This window comes from Dasypus novemcinctus, chromosome 2, assembly GCF_030445035.2.
Source record: "Dasypus novemcinctus isolate mDasNov1 chromosome 2, mDasNov1.1.hap2, whole genome shotgun sequence".
NCBI lineage: Eukaryota > Metazoa > Chordata > Mammalia > Cingulata > Dasypodidae > Dasypus > Dasypus novemcinctus.
Window position 1 is genome coordinate 50,476,034 of NC_080674.1, and position 24,060 is coordinate 50,500,093.

The window sequence follows — 24,060 nt, forward strand, 5'->3', positions numbered from 1 at the left end:
AAATACACACTTTCAAAGTTAACAATAGCCACATGTGTCCTAGTGGAAATCTATTCCTGAGAGTTGAGATCTGTGAAATACTGGTGATGGTTCTCTTACTAACTAGGAAATCTATAGAATTTATGTTTCTCAATGTTTTACCTACTTTCAGAAATATAGGTTACCTTGCAATTCATTTGTTAACTCTAATCATTCATGTAATTTGACGTCTTAATTACAGAGATTTTGTAGAGAGCATTTTATCATGCTCTTGGCTTTTCCATCTCTTAAGCATATTATGCTTAGTCAATATTTTGAAATGATGACACTTCTAACAAAAGCATAGATATGTTAGTTTTAAGTAGAAGATGATTAACCTTTATAAAAAATTGATATACCCTAATTATTCAGCATCCTCATTATTCTTTTTTTATGTTCATTATCACCACTTCCCATATATTAATATAAAATGTCTGTTGAAAGTTGTTATAAAGAAACATAATATGAAAATAGCATATCAACAATGCATATGTATTAAAGATTTTTCCAGGAAAATGTTAAAATTTTAAAATGAGCAATTGATTCTAGAGTATGGCTATATATGTCTTGTTCCATTTCTGTCAACTTCTTGACCAAATATGCTTTGTAATGTGGATAGTATAATGGAAGAGCAATGTATTAAAGAGAGGCATTTAAGCCAAAGTTACAATTATGCAAAAGATTGCAAATAACTTTACTTAGTCAGAATCAAAGATTAGTAATGTGTCCATCAAGGATATGTGAGACAATAGAGATACTGAGATAAATAAAACTAGATTTCTTCTCTCCAGGAATGCCTTTCTAGCAAAGAGGTATTTTTCCTACTGAAATAATTCTTTTACCAATATAACATTTTAACGTTTATGCAGAAGAATTCTTCTAGTTTTACCATCCGAGGAAAATAGGTAATTGAAGATCTCATTTGCTTACATAGTTAACTCTTACAGAGGGGGTACATACATGTTTTCCTTCTGTCTGGATATTGAGTCTAGAAGTTTTTCAAACCATTTGCCAGACATTTATTTCACTGCTTTCACATTTGCATTTTATTTGTATCAAAATAGTTTAATTATACCTTTTAAACATAATAAAGTATTACAGATCTATATGAACCTAAAAACTTTAATGAATTTATTGCCATATTAACTCTTGCTGTTGTTGTTGTTTTAAAGAAGCTGACAGAGAAAATATCCATAGCGGAATCCACCCAATTGTTTGTGTTTGAATTCTTTTGGATTTCTTCACCCTTAAGTAATTTCTGAATCATCCCTTTTCCCTTTTCATCAGGTGAACTATGATGGGGAACTGCACAAGCACCCTCAGCTGGAGGCTGATTTGTCAGCAGTGAGAGAGATATATGGGCCACATGCAGTTTCTCTCAGGTAACTAAATAACTGGCAATAAAAATCAAATGATTTGGTGAAAATCAAAGGATTTTCTTTTGAAGTCATTTAAATGAAATTTTTCTTGTACTTAATTATGAGAGAGAGTCTGTGTTTCAACGTAAATACATTTTGGCTATGTATATTTTTTGTACATGTGGTTTAAAACTTTATTGATCGCATTAAAGAAACTGGTTATATGGAGAGTTAATTCAAAGAAATGGTCTTAAATATGGTCATAATTAATTCCTTAATATATTTTGCCAGCTGTGTCCATGTTGTTATTATAAATCAAGGCCACATCCATTTGAACAATGGAAGTAAATAATTCATAATCACTGCTGTCCTGATCAGGTTGTCATTTGTGATCTGATGCTTAAGAAAAAAAGACAAATTTGTACAGTATTTGAACTTTGCAGTTACTTAATATATTATTTGGTATTAAATTTCCATACCATCCTTATTTACCTTTTCTTTCCTTAATTTAAGAAAAATCCTTACTGCTACCAAACTAGCTTCCAGGTGTTAGATCAGATTATTTCAGATTTCTGTTAAAATTCTATGAGTAGCTCTTTGCCCATATAACACTATCCAAGGGAGCATGAAATTCTAGACAGCTCTCACAGCTTGACCTTGGTCTTTTTTTAACCAGGCTTCATATTCTTCCAAACTAGAATTGTCCCAGCTCCCCACATGCTCAGTATTCCTGCTTGACTTTGGGCATTTACACAAGCTGTTTTCTTGTTAAGGAAAGTTTCTCTTGCAAGCCCTGTGTCTTGGTTTGCCTGGCTGCTAATGACAAATATTACAAGGTGGGTTACTTTAAACAACAGAAATTTATTGGCTCACAGTTTCAGAGGCTCGAATGCTTGTGCCTCCTCCTGAAGGCTTGTAGAATTCTGACTGGCAATCCTTGGGTTCTTTGACCTTCCAGTCATGTGACAATGAGCTCTCCTCTCTCCTGGATTCCATTGACTTCTGGCTTCAAGCTCCTCCCTGTGGCTTTCTCTCAAAAAGACCTCCAGTTGTGAGACTAAGACCCATCCTGATTTAGATGGCCACATTTTAACTAAAAATAATGTCTTCGTAAGGTCCTATTTATAGGATTCACATCCACAGGAACACGATTAAGAGTGAGGACACGTTCTGTTTGTGGGTTGCATAATTCAATCTACTATACCTCCCTTTGTTGTCTTTATTCAAGACCTACACCAAAGGTCAACTCTTCTCAGAATCTCCAATGCAGATTAGTTATCCTGCCCTCTGGACTCCTATTGCAGTTGGCTCTTACCTTTTTAAATTATACTTCTCATGTCTTCTTGTAACCATTGGTTTACTTCTCCCCCTCTAGACTATGAATTCTGTGAATGCTTGACAGTGCTTTTTTGTTGCTTGTTTAATTTTGTTTTCTTTTTGCTTTCAGTCATTCTCATATTCCAGTGCTGAGTATATAGCATGGGCATACATGAAATACAGCCTGGTGGGGTCTTCATTCTTTTAATGGCAGCCTCCATTAGAGAAGATATTCATATTATCTGGTTACAGTCTTTTCAAAGGATATACACAGATTTTGAGAGGGCAAACAAATACTTTTAATTGGGAAGTACAATCCAGCTATAATTTAAAATTGCCAAATGATTCATTTTAGTTGCAGAAACAGAAAGTCACTACCACCTACAGCACGGTTATATATACCAGACCCTCTCTCTCCTAGTCATGAAGGTGTAATTGAGTGAGGGTGATAGAATTATATTTGGAAAGGCAAATCTTTGAAATCTTCAGTTTTAGATAATTTTCTAAAATTAAAGCTATTAGGTATGATAATTTCACAACTGATGTCTGCCATGACTCCAGGATAAAGAATATGGTCATTAAATAAATGATATACAATGAGTAAATGGAGAAGGAAATAGGAATTATCTAGAAATAGTCCAGAATGATTGCTAATTTTAAAAATTTACGCTAACTTTACTTTTAGTTTTAAGTGTTTTGACACTCTCCCCCAAATCTATAAGATGTAATTAATAATCAAAATAAAACATAAAATTAGACTTCTTCCCATTTGAAATGCTTCTCTTTGTTTAGAGGGTTATCATTCTACGAGTTTCTCCTGCTACAAAAGATGTTTCCAGAATCAGTGGCCTCCCAGAAGTCTCACGGTTTAAAGGTGAATCACAGCAAGACTTAGTATGATTTACTTAAATAAGAAAGAATTTACTGCCTCATCAAATACTGAGTCTGAGACACATGGGAAAAATTAGTTAGTTAGGCATAGGTGTTAGAATCATCTTCCTTGGAAAGTTCTAAGTCTATTGTAAACAGGCTGTTCTAATTAGCTGTTCTTTTACTTAATTGAGGCTTCTCAGGACTTAATGGAGTTTGAAGAGCAACAGTACCTCAGTATGCACAATAGGCTGTTTGGTGTCATTTTTTTACGTGACATCTAATGAGAAAGGCAGTTAACCACATCTTAGTTCTCTGTAAGAGATGGAAATAACTGAGATTGCCTACATCAAGACAAAAACACTCTTTTAAAGTAGGTTGAAAACAGGATATAGTAAAAATGACTGACTTTTATTTTCAAAAAGTTTAAGTAGGTAAAAACAACTGTATCTGGCTGTACCATCTGAAAGCAGAAACTGGTTGTGTTGAAACACATCTAAAGATTGACAGTCCTGGTTCCATAGGCTCTTCTATAGGAAGTGAGTTTGGTCTCTGGGGGAACAAGATTAACACTCTTTTCAATCTGAATGTTTCACCTTGAATTATGCAACAAAATGAACATGCTTTTTGTTTTTCATTGTCTATATACTTCTGTAGTCATGAATTTATAAAGAAATGTCAATTAGTGTCTTCTGAAAACAATTTGAGATTAATATTTTTAGAAAGGTAGGGAATTACCAGTCACAAAATTTTCATTCAATTAGAAAAGAAATTATTCTAATAATTTCCTTGTGAAACTTTAAAGTATTTGTCCCATATATAGCATCCTTTGCTTTATGATCTATGCATCATTGAGTTTTAAAATTGAAGCTATGTGAGGAATATTCTAAACTCTTTATTGTGACTAATGATTTTGACTGTTCTGCCGTCCCATCACTTTTTTTTTTTGATGAACAATTTAAATAAGGCCTTTTGGGATTGCTATTTTGGAGGACAAGGCCCTGCTGAGGGTTTTGGTAGTTTGAAGAGGCTACACTACAACACTTATGCCCACCACTCAAACATATATCTCCTAAAAAAGGAAGGAAAGGGAATGAAAGGGAAAGGGAAAGCCACATAAATCAGGATTGTCCTATTTGATTTCTCTAGATTTCTTGATATCCATTCATACTGTCCATTACGACTGTTTACACATCTTCTGGCTCTCTTCTGGGTATGTGGTAGGGTTATATTTTTCTGGTCCTCTTTTATGTTGAGCACAGACCATATAACTGGTTTTAGCCAGTAAAATTCTAAGCAGAGGTGCCATAGTAGTGCATGAGTTCCTATGACCAGCCTCTGCCATCCTGGGGCCCTTCATATCTACAGTCAGCTGCAGCCCACCACTATTCCATATCAGCCATGTGGCATGAGTGTGATATACATGCTTTTTGTGTATTAAGTCACTAAGATTTTGAAGGTGGTTATCGCCACTACATAATTAGGCTTACAATGAAATATATCATTCATCAAAAGAAGATTTCGAACTGGATGTTTGTAACATCTTTTCTGGAATATTGATTCTCCATTCTGCCTCTAGAGCCTAAAAACAATCTGACCCTAATATCAGGGGAAGTGATAACAGGAGGCACAGAGAAGAAAGAAACTAAGGGGAGAGTATTTTCCCCAAAACATTAGAGCATAATCTAAGATGGAAGCTTCTGATGCCTGAATCCCACACATCATCTTATAAAGCCTGAATTTGGCTCAAGCAAAACCAAGGATTGTAGAGTAGAGAGCAGAGCTTAGCAACTGTTTCTAGTGTTCTTCTTATGCACTATTATTACATATGGGCTTCCTTTCTTGTATGTATATAATTTTAAAATTCTTCTCCACCCTGGTGTACTTTAGAGAAATTTATAGCTACCTTGGATATAGTCTTGTAAATGCTTTCATCTGCCAAGATTTCATCCTCACTGCAGAATTTGCATATTTTTTGGCTCATTCACAAACATCTCTCCCACAGTGGGCAAAATACATAAATTGAATAGATATGCAGAGATGGACGTGCAAGCTGTAAAGTTTCAGATATCCCAGGAAGGTATATGTTTCTTCAGAAAATACATTTTCTTTTCAAAATACAATTGACCAGTTGTGGGAAGCAGAAATAACTAAATCGAAATAGAGCTTTATATTGGATACAAGAGCTAACTTTTGTGGTAGGGTTTCCTGTATGTGTGTGTGCGTGCATGTGTATAACTCCTTTGCAAGTTATAAGGGAAGGCTAGATATCTATACTATACTATTTTTCTAACTAACACAATTATTGTTAATTTTTTGTCAGATTGTATTGTAAAACATCACAACAGCATAATGAATAAAATAATATATATTTACATAAAGGACGACTAACATTAATGGTCTGACATTTAATATATTGTGAGTAGATATATGAGTTTCTCATTAATAAGGGTTTTGTCTTGAATAATTTCATTAAAAATAAGAGACTACATTGGCAAGAATTCTAAAACAGTGCCCTCAAAAATACATGTCCATTGAGAAAGAGATTTCAAATACGTATTTTTAAATATATTGGTTACATATAAATACCTGGAATCAAATGACCAGATTTCAGGATATGTGGATTCAAAGAGTAGATCACCCAGAACTGAAAATACCACTAGAAGTCAGGCAGGAACAATTCTGAAGCAGTTCCTTGAAAACCCTCAGCTCCAGAGTGAAATGACTTCATCAGATTACTGTGTGTTTTCTCTCATCTTAAAAAAAAAGTTCAAGTTCAATTTATTTTGATCTTTTCACAGTGAATAAATATAGGCAGTGTAAGCAATTATTTTGAGTTATTATAATCCCAATATAGCATTTAGGACACACTCAGATATCTGGCTTCACAATTTGAGTTGCATTCATTTTTCAGGAATTCAACTTGTTTCTGCATTTGCTATTCTTGAGACCCTGGGCTACTGAAAACTACCCAGATGTAGAAGCAATTCTGATGATTGGGTCGCTGCATCTGTGCAAACTATAATCATGTTTTGTAATCTCGCAGTGGGAAACATGAAATTACTGGCATTATATAAAAAGGGCATCACAACGGAAATGGGTTTGCATATGTCCAGCTTTTTTTGTGAGTCTTTCGAAGTGTGGCATCATAAAAACAACCCCCAAAAAAGTTTGACTATGTACAGATCTACACCTGCAGAATCCAGTTAATTGCAAACCTTTAAAGCCATTGCCTTCTTAAAATTATGTATTTGCCCTGCTGTGCTGAAGGAGAGCATTTTAACTATTTCCTTTAAAAAAAAAATTAATTGATAAACATGAAGGGAATTTACCAACTTTTTAACAGCAACAAAAAATGGTTCAGAAACTATATAAATACTTTAAAATTTGCACATTAAATGGTTTAAATGCATTAATATATTTTGATTATAACTTCATGGTAAATTCAGGTGAAATGGTTCAAAAACTACTGTGAATAAGAAAACTGCTGTGTGTTCGGTTCTCAGTGGAGGTTTTTATTATCTCTGATTCTTTTCTCTATCCCTCTAAACATACCAAAGTCTTACCAATGCAAGAAAACCAGGCAAAAGATATTCTTCCTGATGAAATTAGCAAATATGGGATAAAAAAAATTCCTGACAGGATGAGGATGTGGGAAATGGGCACTGTCATAACCTGGCTGGTATGATTATAAGATGGTATAGCATTTAAAAACAGTAATTAAATACTGTATATCAAGAATCTTAGCAGTCGAAATAAACCAACTTCCTTCTCGGTAAAAAAAAAAAGGAGAATCTTAAATAAAATTATACTATTTATTTGACCATATTATTCTAGAAAATTATGAGAAAACAGATACACATAGATTTTTATCCAGAGTACTATGTATCAATATTTAAGAATTTGAAAGCAACCTGTTTTATTGTACATGTATTTAAACAAATATAGCCATTTTTAACGTTATGGTTTTAAAGAATATTACACAATATGGAAAAATGCTCACCATATAAAAAGTAAAAGAGCAGGATACAAATCTCTAAATACCATACAGTCCTCATATGTATGAAACAGATTGGAATGAGATATGAGAATTATCCTGTGTGGTGGTATTACAATTGATATTACTTCCTGTGCATTTTTCTCTTTTCCACATTTTATATAATTAGCTTATATTATCTTTGTAATGCAAAAAATAGATACGTATATTTAGAAAATGCATAAGAATTTTTATAAAATAAGTTTTACTCATGATCTAGGTAAAAGTTAAGTACTCTTCCTTTTTCAGTTTTCTAGTTCTAGTTTCTTGAAAAAAAAAGCCTATTCTAATTTCCATATACCTTTATCTATTTGATCCCTAATTAGTATATTTGGAACATTTCCCCCAGGTTTTTAAGTATTTTTTGCATCAAAATTTTTGGTAATGGGTACTTTTTCACCATATCAATGGTCTATAGTTTTTCCTTATAATCTGGCGTTTACTTTGTTTCCACGTTTACTTTCTGGATAAAACTTTACACATATTTGTTTCTATTTTATTAGGTTTAACTCCTGCAAATGGGATAATTTAGTCACGATGCATAGCCCTATATGCTCTACACTGGCATATTTTACCTTTATAATTAGAGGAAGGGTGATACATTTCATTCAAAATATGCTCCAAAAACCCCTTATTGACTTGGCAAATGATTCTCAATGTATTATCCTTCTTCCTTCTCAAGAACTCCAAATCCTTTCCAGTGCCTCTGTCTTAGTCACTGTATCCTGTGAAATCCAGCTTCTGAATTTTCATCCCCCTGGAACTCTCCTTGGCCACCCTTAGTAATCTGTTCACAATATTGCATTTAGTGGCTCCTTTTTAAAAAACATACATAACAATACTTAGTTAACCTTTTGTATTTATCAAGTACTTGCTCCTCTGGGGTCAACAAACCATAACTCCTGGGCTCTAGGACCAGATTTGCAACAGTCTTCAAGCTAAGAACAAGTTTTGCTTTTTAAAAGGGTTGCTGAAAAAAAAAACAAAAAAAATATATGACAGAGACTGTATGTGACCTGAAAAGCCTTACATATTCACTATCTTGAACAGAGAAAGTTTGCCGAACTCTGAACTAGAAGAAAAGAAGAAATGGTCTATTTGCTTGGTACTTATTCTTGCCATGCTTTCTGCATAATTTCATATCTAATTTGCCTATTATTTTCTTTTCTGAGTAACACAGATGTTTTGAGGTCTGTGATTAAAAAAAATAATTTCTACATGAATCATTTGTATCCCTTCCCTTCCTGTGTAACCTTTAAAAATGCTACCAAAAAGTGTAAAAACGTACAATTTCATAAATTATGAAAATGTGCTCAGTATTTTGATACATTTTTAAGGGAAGAATGGAGGAAGCATAGAGGTTAAATTATTGTATCCTAATATGTTCTCTTTCTTTACCATAGATATAAAAAGGCAAAAAGATCTCCGAGATTTCCTTTTATTCATCAAGTTACATAAAACCATTCAATCATTAAAGATTTCTTCTCTCAACCCTATAAAAACATCACACTTAGTATACTGTATTAGAATTATTTGAGTATATTATACACAAAAACTTTGAGTACTCACTGTGTGCTGAGTCTATGCTTTACGTGGTTTTAAACTTAGAACTGGTTTACTGACTAATTATCTACCCTTTGCTAACATGTTTCACCTTCCTAATCTCACTTTCCCCATCTGCAAAATTATGTGCACTCAATGGGAACGTCCATTAATGCTTAACCTGTTTTTCAACACTAAGTGGAAATTTATTGAAAAGTGATCTACTTAAATACTTGCACAAATAAGTAGAATATATGTATTCAAATTCTTGCTTGGCTTCAGTGTGATGAGGCTTAAGTTACTTTATTACTCTGGTACTCAGTTTATGCATATAAACTAGAGATAGCAGTAGCACCTGTATTGTTTTGTGAGTATTAACACATACATGTAAAATCCTTAGAACAATTTCTGGCACATAAGTGCTCAATAAATATTGTCCATTACCTTTTAGCATTTCAGTTTTCTCTGTAGTTTTATCCCTGACTGTGTATAAATTCTGTAACTTTAGTATTTTACAAAAATATCAAATGGGTGTCTGTGTATCTGTCATTTGTGGCACTACCTGGGCTGTACAACAGTTGGTTTTTATAAAGCCTTGGTATGAAACATACTATAGTTACTTATTTTAATTTTGATAGATCAGAAGTTTAGAGCTGCCTGTCAAACCAAAGTGCCATTTAGTTGGCATAGCACCTGGACAAGGTTCACAGCAACTGAACTTATTTACTTGGGAAGGAAAATTAGTGCATACGTTGTGGCAATAAGTTATGCCCCCACCCCTTCCTCTAGTCAGAAAGATCTTCTTTATTCTTAGGAGCAGCTCTTCCTGCTTAGAGAGCATAGTAAAAACAGATCAGTCATGTGGAAGGATTGTTTAATTTGCCACAGAGAGTCAGGAATGTTTGAAGCTATTAACTAAGTAATTTCTGAATTTGTGTGTTTATTGTGAACATAAAGATCGAAAGATTTCTATGTGGTTTAAGTAGGTTACGGAAGACAACAATCCAGCTAGATGGAGTCAGTTAATTCATGTTCACACGATTCTCAGGAATGAGAATTAGGGATTGAGTTTTTAATTTAAAATAACCAAGCACATGCTGTTTTTAAAGGAGTCTATAAACATTAATGTTACTCTTTGCTTTCAGGGAATATGGAGCCATTGATGATGTAGATATTGATCTGCATATTGATGTTAGCTTTCTTGATGTGAGTATCAATTTATGTAATATATTGGAACATTTAGAATACATTTCTTTTTATATTCCTGGAAGAAATTTTATTTTCTGGTTTTTTATAATATTGTTAGTTATGAATTGACTTTGTTAAAGTGACCTATGAAGAAATGCTTTGGCCACAGAAGCAGAGGTTATATGTAGTTTTTCTGTTACCTTGGTTCATTTACTATTTCTTGAAAGTTATGGACTCTTATAGTACTCTATTGCAGCTTAGGTTCTCACTTTTAATTTCCATAAATAGAATTCAAAGAGTAATTTGGTCTTCTTTTCACAAAGCAATGGGTTTTGTGATCATGTGTAGGCCTTCTTGATTTATGCATTTCTTTCTTTAAAATGTTTTCTTCAAAGATTTGTTTTTTTAATTTTGAAAAATAATAAAGTTTCTACTGGAATATGACTAATTAGTCTTTTAAATATATTTGTGCAGGAGGAGATTGCTGTGGCTTGGGAAGTAATTCGAACAGAACCTATAATTGTCCGACTACACTGTTCACTTACACAGTATTTAAATGGCCCAGGTTAGTTTTATTTCTCTTTATTAATTTGAATATTAACAAGTTATGCACCAGGCAGTAAGTACAACAAATGTTTATTTTGTAATTCTGAGCATAAGCACAGATATCTTGTTATTGGCATTTAAATATTCTTACATCCTAGGAAGGATAGTTTAACACCCATGTAACTTGGGGGAAAAAAACATAACTTTTAGGTGTGTAGATTTTAAGAAATTGACAAGTTGCTATAAAACAAGTATACTAAAATCTAAAATAGTATTTTGCAAATAGTAAGACTTATTTTAGGTTCACCTTAGACTTAAGTATTTATCTCTTGATTCTGAGATTTAATTTTCATCTTTATTTATTCTACCTTTAATAACTAAAGAATTAAACCTACAGAAATGCATCGTATTTCTGTTTTAGAAAATGGAGTTCATAATGGTATTTTTGTTTTCTAAATCCTAAAGGAAAAAGTTGCTATATTCTAAACTGGTGGCTGCTTACCACAAAGGAAGCTATTATAAATCTTGCCAAAAATTACTGTGTTAAATTTTTTTCCCTAAACTGCTAACACACACACACATTGAACTAGGACTGTATCTGCTCATATTGTTCCATTTATCTACTGCTGTAGAACAAACCATCCCAATGCCTAGTGGCTTAAAACAACTCTCATTCTCTCATTCTTCGGCTTAACTGGGCAGTTCTTCCTTAGATTTTCTCGTGACACTCAGATGATGGCTGGAGCTGGTGCCTTGTAAAGGCTCCATAGAATGGATGTTTAGGATGCTGGTCTTTCACAAGGCTAAAATGGATGTAGATGTCATCTGGGAGCTCAGCTGGAGCTGTTCACTGGCATTTCCTGATTACATGGAACTTTTACATGCAGCTTAAGCTTCTCACAGCATAGAGGCTTGGGTCAGAAAGCAAATGTTCCAGAAGACAGTAAGTGGGTACTCACTACCTGGAAACAGACATAGTGAATCTTCACTGTATTGTAGTGATCAAAGCTGTTGAAGAGCTCATGCAGAAAAAAGACTCAGAGACCTAGACAGCATATCTTGATACTGTCGCCATCTTTAATCTGCTACACATATTTTACTATAGTCTCTGCAAATTTTTCTTGAGGCATATGAAACAATTAAATACATCTGCTATTGGTTTTCATTTTGAAAATATTTCCATGTTGAGTAACCTGTTTTCTATTTTGCATAATGCATTCTATTTGAACTAAATAATAAGCTCAATATAAATAACATACTAATTCATGTGATTTAAAGTTACGCAAAGAAAAATAATTGTTAAATATTTTATCCTGACTTATCAGATATTTAGAACTATATTAAAGAAGAAAAATTAAAATTTCTCATAATTTCACATTGAGAAAACTGTAAATTGGTGTTATTTCTTTGTGTGTTTTCTATCACATATGGATTATTTTCTTAAAGTCGACACTGAATTATATAAATAGCTATGCTTCTTGCATTTTTCATTTGTTATATCATGAAATTTTCTTCAAGTCATTAAAAATTCAAAAATGAATGGTTTTTAATATTTTTTGCAGTATTCTCTACTATATATGCATCATTTTTGCTGTTTGCCTACATACTCTGCTACATGACTCATTTTTTTTTTACCTCCTTTACGTTGGTATTTGGAATGTTCCATTTTATTTTAATGGTGGTTAAATAAAGGAAATGCTCATGTTGAATTTTTTTTAATTTCAGAGTTAAGAATGAAATGAGATCAGTTAATTTCTACTCGTGTCAACCCCATCTGTGTGAGATGAAAGTGGACCATGCTTTTATGTTATTTTATACCATTGTTTATTTTTTTATATTCTTGAATTTAAGATATAAATTTTCCTTCCCAATATATTGTCTCTTTAAAGATTTTTTATATTTGCATGGTTTTATAAATATTTTTCTAATTATATATACTTTAATACATGTTTAAATGATTTTGTTCTTTAATATCACTTCTTTTATTATCTGAACTCATCCATTCTTAAATTCCTTTTTTTCCCATATCTTCATTCATTAATTTACATATTTAATAATTTTCATAGCAAGGGAACTTGAGAGCTTTCCTTTTCAGTTTTCCATACCTGAGAAAGACTCTGTTTTGTGAATGAAACAAACGACCAAATACAAGATTTTGGGGGGCAGAGTTCATACCCTGGGAAAAGGAAAGAGTACTTCAGAAACTTCTATTAATTTATTAGTAAAGAGTTTTAATGTTGTTCATTTGTAGGAAATCTGTTTTGGTTTGTCTGTGAGACTGGATTGAGTAGCCACACCACTTGCCAACAGTTCTGCCTTGGTCTCTTTTTTTTTTAATCCTGGAGCCCTTTTGTACATGATGCTCCTCCCTGGCTTCTGTTCTGCTCAGGTCTCTCCAGACTTGGGTCCCTGTGCCTCGAAATGTGATGGGTTCTGACTCCCTGCTGAGAGTAGCTCTATAGTCTGCATCCATGGCAGGAGGGGGACGGGGGCCCTGCTGCCTCTGTGTGACTCCCAAGCTGTGCGGGACCAACTGCTGTGAGAGGGGGAGCCAAGGGGCCTGGTCCCCAGCTGCTGGGTATGGGAGAAAATCTCTTTGATCGTGGCAATTGTTTTGCTTTTCTTTGATTCAAGGTTTGTGGACTCCTTCTCCAGTCACTATCGTGCTCCAGAGTTCCAAGCAAGTGGAATTTTTCCTTCTGTTGCTTGATTCTGAGGGGAGAGTTTTCCAGGGGATATGTATGTTGCCATGTTGATGACATTCAGCAGTTCTTTTTAAAGAATTTTTACTGCTAGGTTTTGATATGAATGAATAACACTTATATGAACTACAATATTTGGATAGGGCTAAACTAAATCTGGTAATGAATAGGAGACATGCAACTCCTTTTCCACTTAGAAATCACAGATAAGGATTACTTTTACTATATATAGGGAAAATATAGTTTAAAAAGAACTGATATAGTTTAGTATCATTTTATAACTATATATTTTCCAGAACTGCTGATATGTAAGTCCAGTTTCTGATCACAGGGACAGGACTGCTTTTAGTTTACAGTGATAAATAACTAATACAATTTTTAAATGTTTTTCTGTCGCAGACATCTCGTCATTGGTACCTTGACAATTACATGCTCACACGACAGTGTTAGAATAATTTCTGCATATCTTGTGCCACCCTCACCTCATCCTTCTGACTAAGTGATGTGGCTTTTGAGAACAATTGCCCAAATACCACCTTTTTGCATAAGAAAATATATTACTAGTGAATCCTCAGGTTCTTCCTCATTCCCTTGCCTGCCAAAATGAACTCTGTGGGGAATTCTGTTATGTTTAAGGTTAACCTGTAAATAAATTTAGGAAGAGTGAACATCATTACAATGTTTACTCTTCCCATAAAGGAATGTTTACAGTTTCTAGTTTTACATATCAGCATAGGCTCGATTTTTTTTTTTTGCTAAATGAATTTATTCCTGGGCATTTGTTTTTTATTAATGGGACTTTCATATATCAGTTTCTTTTAAAACTGGCTATTATTGGTCATGATTAAGCTATTAATTTTTTATTTAAAAGTTTTACAGAAAAATTGTGAGCATAGTACATAGTTCCCATATACTCCAAATCCAGTTTCCCCCATTATCTTATATTTAATATGATATATTTGGTACAGTTAATAAACCACTATTGAGACATTATTATTAACTAAAATCCATACTTTATTCATGCCTAATATTCTTTTTCTGATCCAGGATGCCATCTAGGATACCACATTGCACACAGTAGTTGTAGGGTCCTGTTGGCCATAACAGTTTCTCAAACTTTGTTTTTGATGACCTGAAAAATTTTGAGTAGTACTGATCAGGTGTTTTGTAGGATTTCCTTCATTTGGAATTTGTCTGATGTTTTCCTTTTTATTAGACTAGGTTATGTGTTTGGTGGGGAAGACTGTAGAAAAGGGGTATACTCACTGTTGATGTTAACTCTAATCACCTGGTTGAGAAAGTGTTTGTCAGGTTTCACCACTGCAAAGTTAGTCTGTTTTTTCCCTTTTATGCTGTACTTTTTAGAAGGAAATCAGTATGTTCAGCCCACATTTAATGAGTAGGGAGTTACTCCACTTCCTTAGGGATGAATTATCCATATACACTATTTGGAAATCTTCTGCCCAGGAGTGTTGTCTATTCATTTATACAAATTTCGTTTATATCAGTTTGGAGTCATGGATATTTATTTTATACTTTACTTACTACTTTAGCTTTTTGCTGCTGAAATTGTTTTCAGTTTTGTCCATTTGGAGCTCCTATTTTCATTTGACAATACCCCATTATTACATTTTGTTTTGTTTTAGCTTCTTATTTCTGGTACTACAAGATGCTCCAGGCTCATCTTGTATATTTCTTGCTGTGGTCTAAGAATCTTCCATTTCACCAAGAAATGGCGAATGGTATTAGAAACCAAGATCTGGTTGCTTCACTAAATATGCTCACTTCTATGGGTTTTCATTGCTTGTTGGCTCTCTCAGCTGATGTAGCAAAGAAATACATATGTGTATACTAAGCTGTGTTTGTATATATAGCATAAATATTTCTATATGTAACCATCTGTATCTGTGTTAAATTAAAAATATGTTCATATTATCTCCAACTCTAATCCATAATCTGTTACCACATAGGTTGTTTTTGCCTTCTTCCCTTGATTACCTATTACCTCCCAGCTAAACACTGACAAATTTAGCTCCCACCATCTGCCATCCATTTACTTAATTGTTCAATTCCTATATAAATATAGCAGTATCAGATTTTTTTTAATCCCTGTGAGTTATCAAACTATAATGGTGCTTATGCAGAAATTCTTTTGTCTTCAGTTTTACAGGTGCCACTCATTTGCACTCACACTTAGGTCAGCAACTTTTTACACAGCTCCCTTCAGTAAGTTCATTTCATACATTTGTAATACAATTAGATTGTTTTGTCACATTTTGCATTCTTACCTGGGATCCATCCCCTCACCTCTTAAATGAGTTTTAAAAGTTCATATACATCCAGTTTCACTCTTTGTATTACTTTTTGTGTGAGCAATTAAAAAGAAATTTGTTTGGATACCTTCCCAAATGACCTTATATTTGTTTCAATAGTTGCTTAGATTTCCTTCCTCCCTTCTTCCCTTTCTCCTTCCTTCCATGAAAATACATATGAACTGGAGATTATGTGACTTGATTGTGGTGAACTCTTTTTACTATTATAATGGCATTTTCTAATAAGAAGCTAAATTGTGCCTAGGTATCATTATCGGGTTGTGCTAGTTTCATAGTGCTAGCTTTTCATTTTCTCATGCTCAAGACTATACTGTTATATAAGTTTTATCACTTGAATTTTAGAATATTTTTGAGGAAATATTTTGCTAGTTCTTTCAATATATTTTTAAGTTTTGGGTCACTCAGATTTTATACTACTAATTGAGCCAATATTTGGATATTTATATTTTTATAAAATATTGACATGTATTTTATAGTCATTCATAGTATGATTAAGTTTTGGTCTTTGTCTTATTAATTTCTGGGACTTAGTTATATTTTCTGTTTAAACATTGCTGCCTCTTCCACTACCACCCCTCCAGTTTCCTCAGTGAATATTTTAGTTGTTCTTCTAGTGCCTTTTGAATTTTTACTCCTCTTTCAGTCTGGCCTCTTTTGATTCCCTACTGCCATCTTCCTAGCCTGTTGTTATATCTGCCTCTGAGGACATGGTGTTGTCTTAAATCTTCTTAGAGAGAGCAAGGTATATTCTGATTTTGTCATTGCTTTCTTTAAAAAAAAATGTTCAGGGTGTTAGAACTTTTTATTCACTTCTTGAATCTTTATATCCTTGGGTTTAGGACAGGTGGAATGGGAGTAATATCCATTCTCTATTCCTCACTCTCTGTATAAGGTTGAAGGTGTTCTTAGGAAAGGAACTGATTGTTGGGTAATGTTAATACCAAGTTTCTTTGGCCAATGGGAATTTTTGAATCATAGAGAAATGCCCAACAGAAATGAGTGAGGTAAATTTGAGGATGCCATTTTGGTTTATAATGTGGAACATATGTAGTCTGAAAATGTCCTGTTAGCAAGGTCATCTTTGCTCTGGTTATCTGCTGTCCCAATTGTAACTGTGAATGGAGTTGTCTGTGTTTCTATATAAAATGTCATCGTTTCATTTGCACATTAGCTTCCACCCCCATTTGTCAAATTCTAACCCCATTCCTGCAATTCTCCCTCTCTTTCCTGTATTATCCATGCCTCTGTTTCTACTGGAAGATTCCCATCAGCAAACAAGTACTTCTCTCATCTTAAAAACAAAGCAGAACAACAAGAACAAACGTGTTGCTCCTAAATCCATCTTCAGTTACCACCCTCATATTCTCCTTCCCTTGAGAGTTAAATTTCTTGATAGAGTTGTCTCAGTTAGCTTACTCTATTTTCTTTCCTCTTTGTCTCCTGCACGTCGATTCTAGTCAGGTTTTGGTTCCATCGTTTCACAAAAAAAATGCTCTTGTCGCTGTACCTGTTACTTCAGTATTGTATATGACCCCATGATCAATTTTGAGACTTGGTCTTACTCAGCTTAGCATTTGATGACAGTTGTTTACCCCTTCTTAAAATACTTTTGTGAATTTGTATTGAGATACTCAGCGCTATGATTTTCTTCCATTCTCCTGATCATTCCTTTCTTAGCTGAGCCTGTGAATGCTGGAATTCTCAGTTCTCAAACCTTAGACTTCCTTCTCCGTCTACACTTACTCAGTTGGTTTCTCACCCAGCCTCATGTCTTTAAATACATAGATGATGATTATTCCAAACTGTATTTTAGCACATTTCTCTTACCTAAATGCCTGAATGCTGGCTTTCTCTACCCAACTGCCTACCTAACTTTTCCACTTGAGTGTCAAATAGGCATCTCAAATTTAAGATATCCAAAGTCATAAATGTGATCTTCCCCATCTCTCCAAACCTGTTCCTCACATACCGAGAATTGGTAAGTTCTGTCCATCTAGTGGCTTAAGCCAAAATCCTTGGATTCATCCTCGACACCTTTCTTTCTCTCACTCCTCACATCCAATCCATCAACAAAATGTCAGCTCTACTAGAAAGTATATATACAAGATGTTCACCATCTCCACTGATCCAAGGTACCATATCTTTTGTCTCAATTATTGCAATAACTTCCTGACTGATCTTTGTACTTGTACCCTTGCCCTTTCACCAGGAGATCTTACACAGTCCAATTCATGACCCTTTTCTGATCTCATCTCCTAGGACACTTGGTTTGTTCCACTCCAGCCACACTGGTCTCCTTGACGTTCCTAGAATATTTGAGCACATTCCTTCCTCAAGGGCATTGCTCTTGGTGTTTCCTCTGGCTGGAATGCTTTTCTTCCATTGTCCACATGCTTTCCTACCTCAGATCCCTCAGGTCATTGCTCACATATCACCTTCTCAGTGAGTTTTCCCTGTCCATCCTATCTAGCTTGCAGACTCTGTACCGTTTCCTTTATTTTTCTCCTTAGTCTCTATTAGCATGTGGCATTCCATCTTTTTTGTCTTGTCTTCTGCCACTGGACTACAGGTTTCATGGGCATAGGGATATTTGTGTGTGTTTTAATGATATAATTATGGAACTTGGTACTGTAGACAGTCAATAGATCCTCTTTAAATTGGTGAATAAATAAATGGGCAACTTTTTTTGAGAAGTTACTAGTTCCATAAGCATAACTTTTTGTTTAAAGAAATATGTCTCTCTATAAAGCTGTGAAGCACATGAGAAGGAATGCAGTGAAAGTAAGTTTCCTATGCCTTACCCTTTGGCCTCCTTTGTGCTCTTTTAAAAAATATCTATGTTATACAAACATAGGTCTCACCTCAACTTGAAAAATAGTATACACATTGTCTTACACATGGCTGTTTACATTTAATATATTTTGATCATCAGTCTTTGTCATTATTTACTAATATTTTGCACTAGTATATAATATATAGTAATAGTCTCATGTTAGGCATAAATAGCAATGTGTAGGACAGTGTGTACACTATTTTTAATTATATGTATATACAGATACATGTGTGTATATATCTATTCATTAGTAGATACATACACATATACATATATGTTACTTCTAATTTTTACTGGCTGACTGACGAATTTGGACCCAATATTTTGACTATGATTTTTTTTTCCTTTTGCAGTACCTACTGTTGATGTCTTTCAGATTTCCACAAAAGAGCGATTTGGATTGGGTCATCAGCTGAAAAAGTAAGTTTGGTGAATAAAAAAATAAATTTATATTAAACAGTCCTGAGTTCTTGTTTTTCTACTTTTAAAAAAATTATTTTTATTCAATAAAAGCTTTTTGAAGTGAGAGCCTCCAGAGAGGAATTTATCATTGCTAAAACGGCTTAAATAATTTGTTAGCTCAACTTACTTTTAGGACTGGCCAATTTCCTTCTCTTTGACACCCCAAATCCACTTTCCTCCCTTTATCCACTGTACTTTGCCCAGGGGGAATGATCTGGGTGGACATAGGCTCCTGTGTCTCTAGGTCTCTAATTTGACCAATGCAAGGAGGAAAGAGTAAGAATATTTAATGCCCTGGTTTCCTCCCTGTGAAGTTGCCCTAGGGTGACTAGTCCTTCAACAGAAGTTTACTTTTCTGCTCTAAGCTGTAGCCTTTGCTTTTTCTCCCACTGGGTTCTATTATTGGTTCCTTGGGTCCTAGAGGAGATAACCATTGAGCAGCCCCTGGCCCTGGAGTACTGCTTTACTCCTACTCCCCATACCTATTCTGGAGTAAATATTCCTCTTGTAAATAAACCCTCTAATTCCTGTTTGTACCCTGACTAAAACAATATTCAGTTTAACTTTTATAAATGAACTTAGTCTTCAAAAATGCAGTATATATTTAATTAATTTGATTAGGCTGCCACATTCTTTATTTAATATATCATGGTGTTTAAGTAGTCATTACACTTAAGACAAATACTGGCTTTTTAAAAGAGAACTGAGCTAGAAATAACTGAAAATATCTCTTCAGTATCCAGAAAAATGTGAATGAAGCTCTTACATATTGCCTCCTAAATTTCTCACAAAACTTTATTGATCCTTTTTCCATTGTTAACTCTAATTTGCTTTTACTGATTTTTAAGTCTGTTTGCCATGAAAAAACTATTTTTATAAACAGCACAGTCCTAAATCAATGGGTCAGAGAAGAAATTGCAAGAGAAAATTAGTAAATATCTTGAGACAAATGAAAATGAGAACACAGCTTATCAAAATATATGGGATACAGCAAAACCAGTGCTGAGAGTAAAATTTATAGCCCTGAGCACATATATTAAAAAAGAAAAGGAAAGCTGAAATCAAAGACCTAACTGAACTCCTGGAAGAACTAGGAAAATAAACAGCAAGCCAATTCCAAAGCAAGCAGAAAGAAATAGCAAAGTTTAGAGCAGAAATAAATGAAATTGAGAACAGAAAAGCAGTAGAGAAAATAAATAAAACCAAAAGCTGGTTTGTTGAAAAGATCAATAAAATTGGCAAACCCTTAGCTAGACTACGAAAGAGATAGAGAAGATGCAAATAAATAAAATTAGGAATGAAAGGGGAGACATTACAATGGACCCCACAGAAATAAAAAAGGACCATAAGAGGATATCATGGGGAAGCAGATGTGGCTCAAGTGATTGGGCTCTCATCTACCATTTGGGGGTCCCGGGTTTAGTTCCCAGAGTTTCCTGATGATGGTGAAGCTGGCCTGTGCTGCAGAGAACTGGACTGTGCTGCAGAGAGCTGGCTTGCAGCGTGGAGAGCTGGCCCACACCGTGAGCTGATGCAAGAAGATGGCACAACAAAAAAAAGACACAGGGGAAAGACGATGAAAGACGCAACAAACCAGGGAGCTGAGGTGGCTCAAGCAATTGGGTTTATCTCTCCCATGTTAGAGGTCCCACGATCGGTTCCCAATGCCTCCTAAAGAGAAGATGGGAAGAGAAGACAGGCATTCACAGAAGAGTGTGCAGCAAATGGACACAGAGAGCAGACAGCAAGCACAGGTGGTGGGGGTAGGGATGGTGGGATAAATAAAAAATAAATCTTTAAAAAAAAGAGATATCATGTAAAACTGCATGCCACCATATTAGACAATCTAGATGAGGGTTCTTAACCTTTTTTGTTGCACAGTCCCCTTTGTCATTCAGGTGAAATGAATGCTACTATAATTTATTTATTGCGTACATTCATAAGTGAAGGAAATGCTAGATTTCAGTTAGAGGTCAGAGTAAATAGGGTAATAAGTTGATTTTTTTTTCAATTCAAGCTCACAGACCCCCCCCGAAATCTGTCCATGGACCCCCTGTTAAGAACCCCTGATCTAGATGAAATGGACAGATTCCTAGAAGCACACAACCTACACTGACTCTACAAGAAATACAAAAACTGAACAAACCAATCACAAATGAAGAGATTGAATCAGTTATCAAAAATATTCCAACAAGAAAAGTCTAGGACCACATGGCTTCACAGGTGAATTCTACTAAATATTTCAAAAATAATTCTTACCAATTCTGTTCAAACTCTTCCAAAAAATTGAGAAGGGAAAACTGCCCAATGCATTTTTTGAAGCCAATATCACACTAATACCAAAGCCAGATAAAGATATTACAAGAAAAGAAAATTAAAGACCAATATCTCTAATGAACAGAGATGAAGAATTTACAAAATATTTACTATTTGAATCCAACAGCGTATTAAAAGACTTAATACACCATGATAAAGTGGGTTTTACTCCTGGTCTGCAAGAGTGGTTTGAAAAAAAAAAAAATCAATGTAGTACACCACATTAACAAATAGAAGGAAATAAAATCACATGATCATCTCGATTGGCACAGAAATAGCAATTGAAAAAATCGAACATCCTTTCTTGATAAAAATACTGTGAAAGATAGGAATAGAAGGAAAATTCCTCAACATGATAAAGGCCTTATATGAAAATTCCACAACGAACATCATACTCAGTGGGGAAATGTTGAATGCTTTCCCTCTAAGATTGAGAACAAGAAAAGGATGCCCACTGTCACCACTGCTGTTTAACATTGTACTAAGAGTTCTAGCCAGAACAATTAGGCAAGATAAATAAAAGGCATGCAAATTGGAAAATAGGAAATAAAGCTCTTATTCACAGATGGCGTGATCTTATACATAGAAAATTCCTAAATATCTACAACAAAGCTACTAGAGCTATAAATGAGTTCAGCAGAGTGACAGGATACAAGATCTACACTCAAAAATCAGTAGGGTTTCTATGTACCAGTAATGAACAATCTGAGGAGGAAATCAAGAAAAAAACTCTGTTTATAATAGCAACAAAAAGACTCATATCTGGGAATTAATTTAACCAGGGATGTAAAGGATCTGTAGTCAGAAACCTATAAAATCCAGCAAAAAGAAGTCAAAGAAGACCTAAACAAATGGAAGGACATTCCATTTCATGAACTGAAAGACTCAATATCATGAAGATACCAATTCTACTCAAACTGATTTATAGATTCAGTGCAATCCCAAATAAAATTCCAACAGCCTACTTTACAAAAATAGAATAGTCAATTACCAAATATATTTGGAAGGGAGAGGGACCCCTAATAGCCAAAAACATCATATAAAAGAAGTTTATAGTTGGAGGACTCATGCTTCCTGACCTTGAAGTGTATTACAGAGCTACAGTGGTCAAAACAGCATGGTATTGGCATAAAAATAGACACAATAGTCAGATCAATGGAATTGAACTGACAGTTCAGAAATAGATCTGCACCTCTACACTCAACTGATTTTTGATAAGCCTACCAAGTCCATTTTACTGGAATAGAACAATTTCTTCAACAAATGGTGCCGAGAGAACTGGATACCATAACCAAAAGAATGAAAGAATGAATGCGAACTCCTATCTCACTCCCATACAAGATAAACTAAAAATGAATCAAAGACCTAAGCAAAAAAATCAGGCCCATAAAACTCATAGAAGTTAATGTTGGAAAATATCTTTAAGATCCTATGGTAGTTTGGGGTCTCTGAAACCTGACACCTAAAGCACAAGCAACAAAAGAAAAAAAGATAAATTGGGATCTCCTCAAAATTAAACACTTGCACCTTAAAGGACCTTGTGAAGAAGGTAAAAGAGCAGTCTACTCAAAGGGAGAAAATTTTTGAAATTACACATCTGACAAGGGTTTATTATCCATGATATATAAAGAGATACTACAACTCAACAATAAAAAGACAACCCAATTTTAAAATGTGCAAAAGACTTGACATTTTTCTAAAGAAGAAACACAAATGGCAAACTCATGAAAAAAATGTTCAGTATCACATTTAGGGAAATGCAAATGAAAGCTGCAATGAGATATTTCACACCTACTAGAGTGGCCACTATTAATGGATAGAGTTCGTGGTAGCACATTATAATAAGAATAAAAAACACTTCTGATTTATAACTGTGGCTGAATTAGGTAGTCTAGGAAGGTTAATATTAATTGAAAGACAGCTAGATGTTAATCTAGGGACTGTGTAACAGTGATTTTGGTGATAGATGAGGATTGTGATTGATAATATAAATACAAGAATGTTCCACTACAAGGTGTTACCTGGGCAAAGTACAACTAATGTAACTTGCAGACTATAGTTAGCAGTAATATTGTAATATTTTTGTCACAAAGGTAAAGAAGGGACTCTAGCAATGCTAAAAGCAAAAAAGAATATGGTGTTCAGTTGTTGAGATATGAATATGATTAGGCATTTTTACTTCATTTTCTTAAAAGGGAGACCTTGGTCATATCATTTAACCAATCTGTGCTCATTTATGTATCTTTCTGAACTGGAAAAACAACTGAGTTTATTTTTAGGATTAAATGAGATAAATGTGCTTAAACAGAATTTTTTAGAGTAATGCTTCCTAATTTGTTAAGCTGCCTCTTGTTAGTTATTTTTTGAAGTTGAAATAAAGTTTATTTTAAAAAATATATTAAAAAAACGACAACAGAAAACTACAAATGTTGGAGAGGACGTGGAGAGATAGGAATGCTTATTCATTGTTGGTGGAAATGTAGAATGTACAGCCACTGTGGAGTTCTGTTTGGCACTTCATGAGGAATTTAGGAAAAGA

General features: G+C 34.2%; 1 protein-coding gene across 2 annotated transcripts in view; it reads left to right on the forward strand.

The window, feature by feature from the left end:
- Nucleotides 1-24,060, forward strand: part of PARP8 (poly(ADP-ribose) polymerase family member 8) — a 214,324-nt gene that overhangs the window by 126,050 nt on the left and 64,214 nt on the right. For both annotated transcript variants that reach the window (XM_004456185.4, XM_058308825.2), the window contains exons 8-11: nt 1,306-1,400; nt 10,287-10,347; nt 10,804-10,894; nt 19,097-19,163. In XM_004456185.4, coding sequence (XP_004456242.1) covers nt 1,306-1,400; nt 10,287-10,347; nt 10,804-10,894; nt 19,097-19,163 — 314 coding nt within the window. The remainder of the gene's footprint in view (nt 1-1,305; nt 1,401-10,286; nt 10,348-10,803; nt 10,895-19,096; nt 19,164-24,060) is intronic.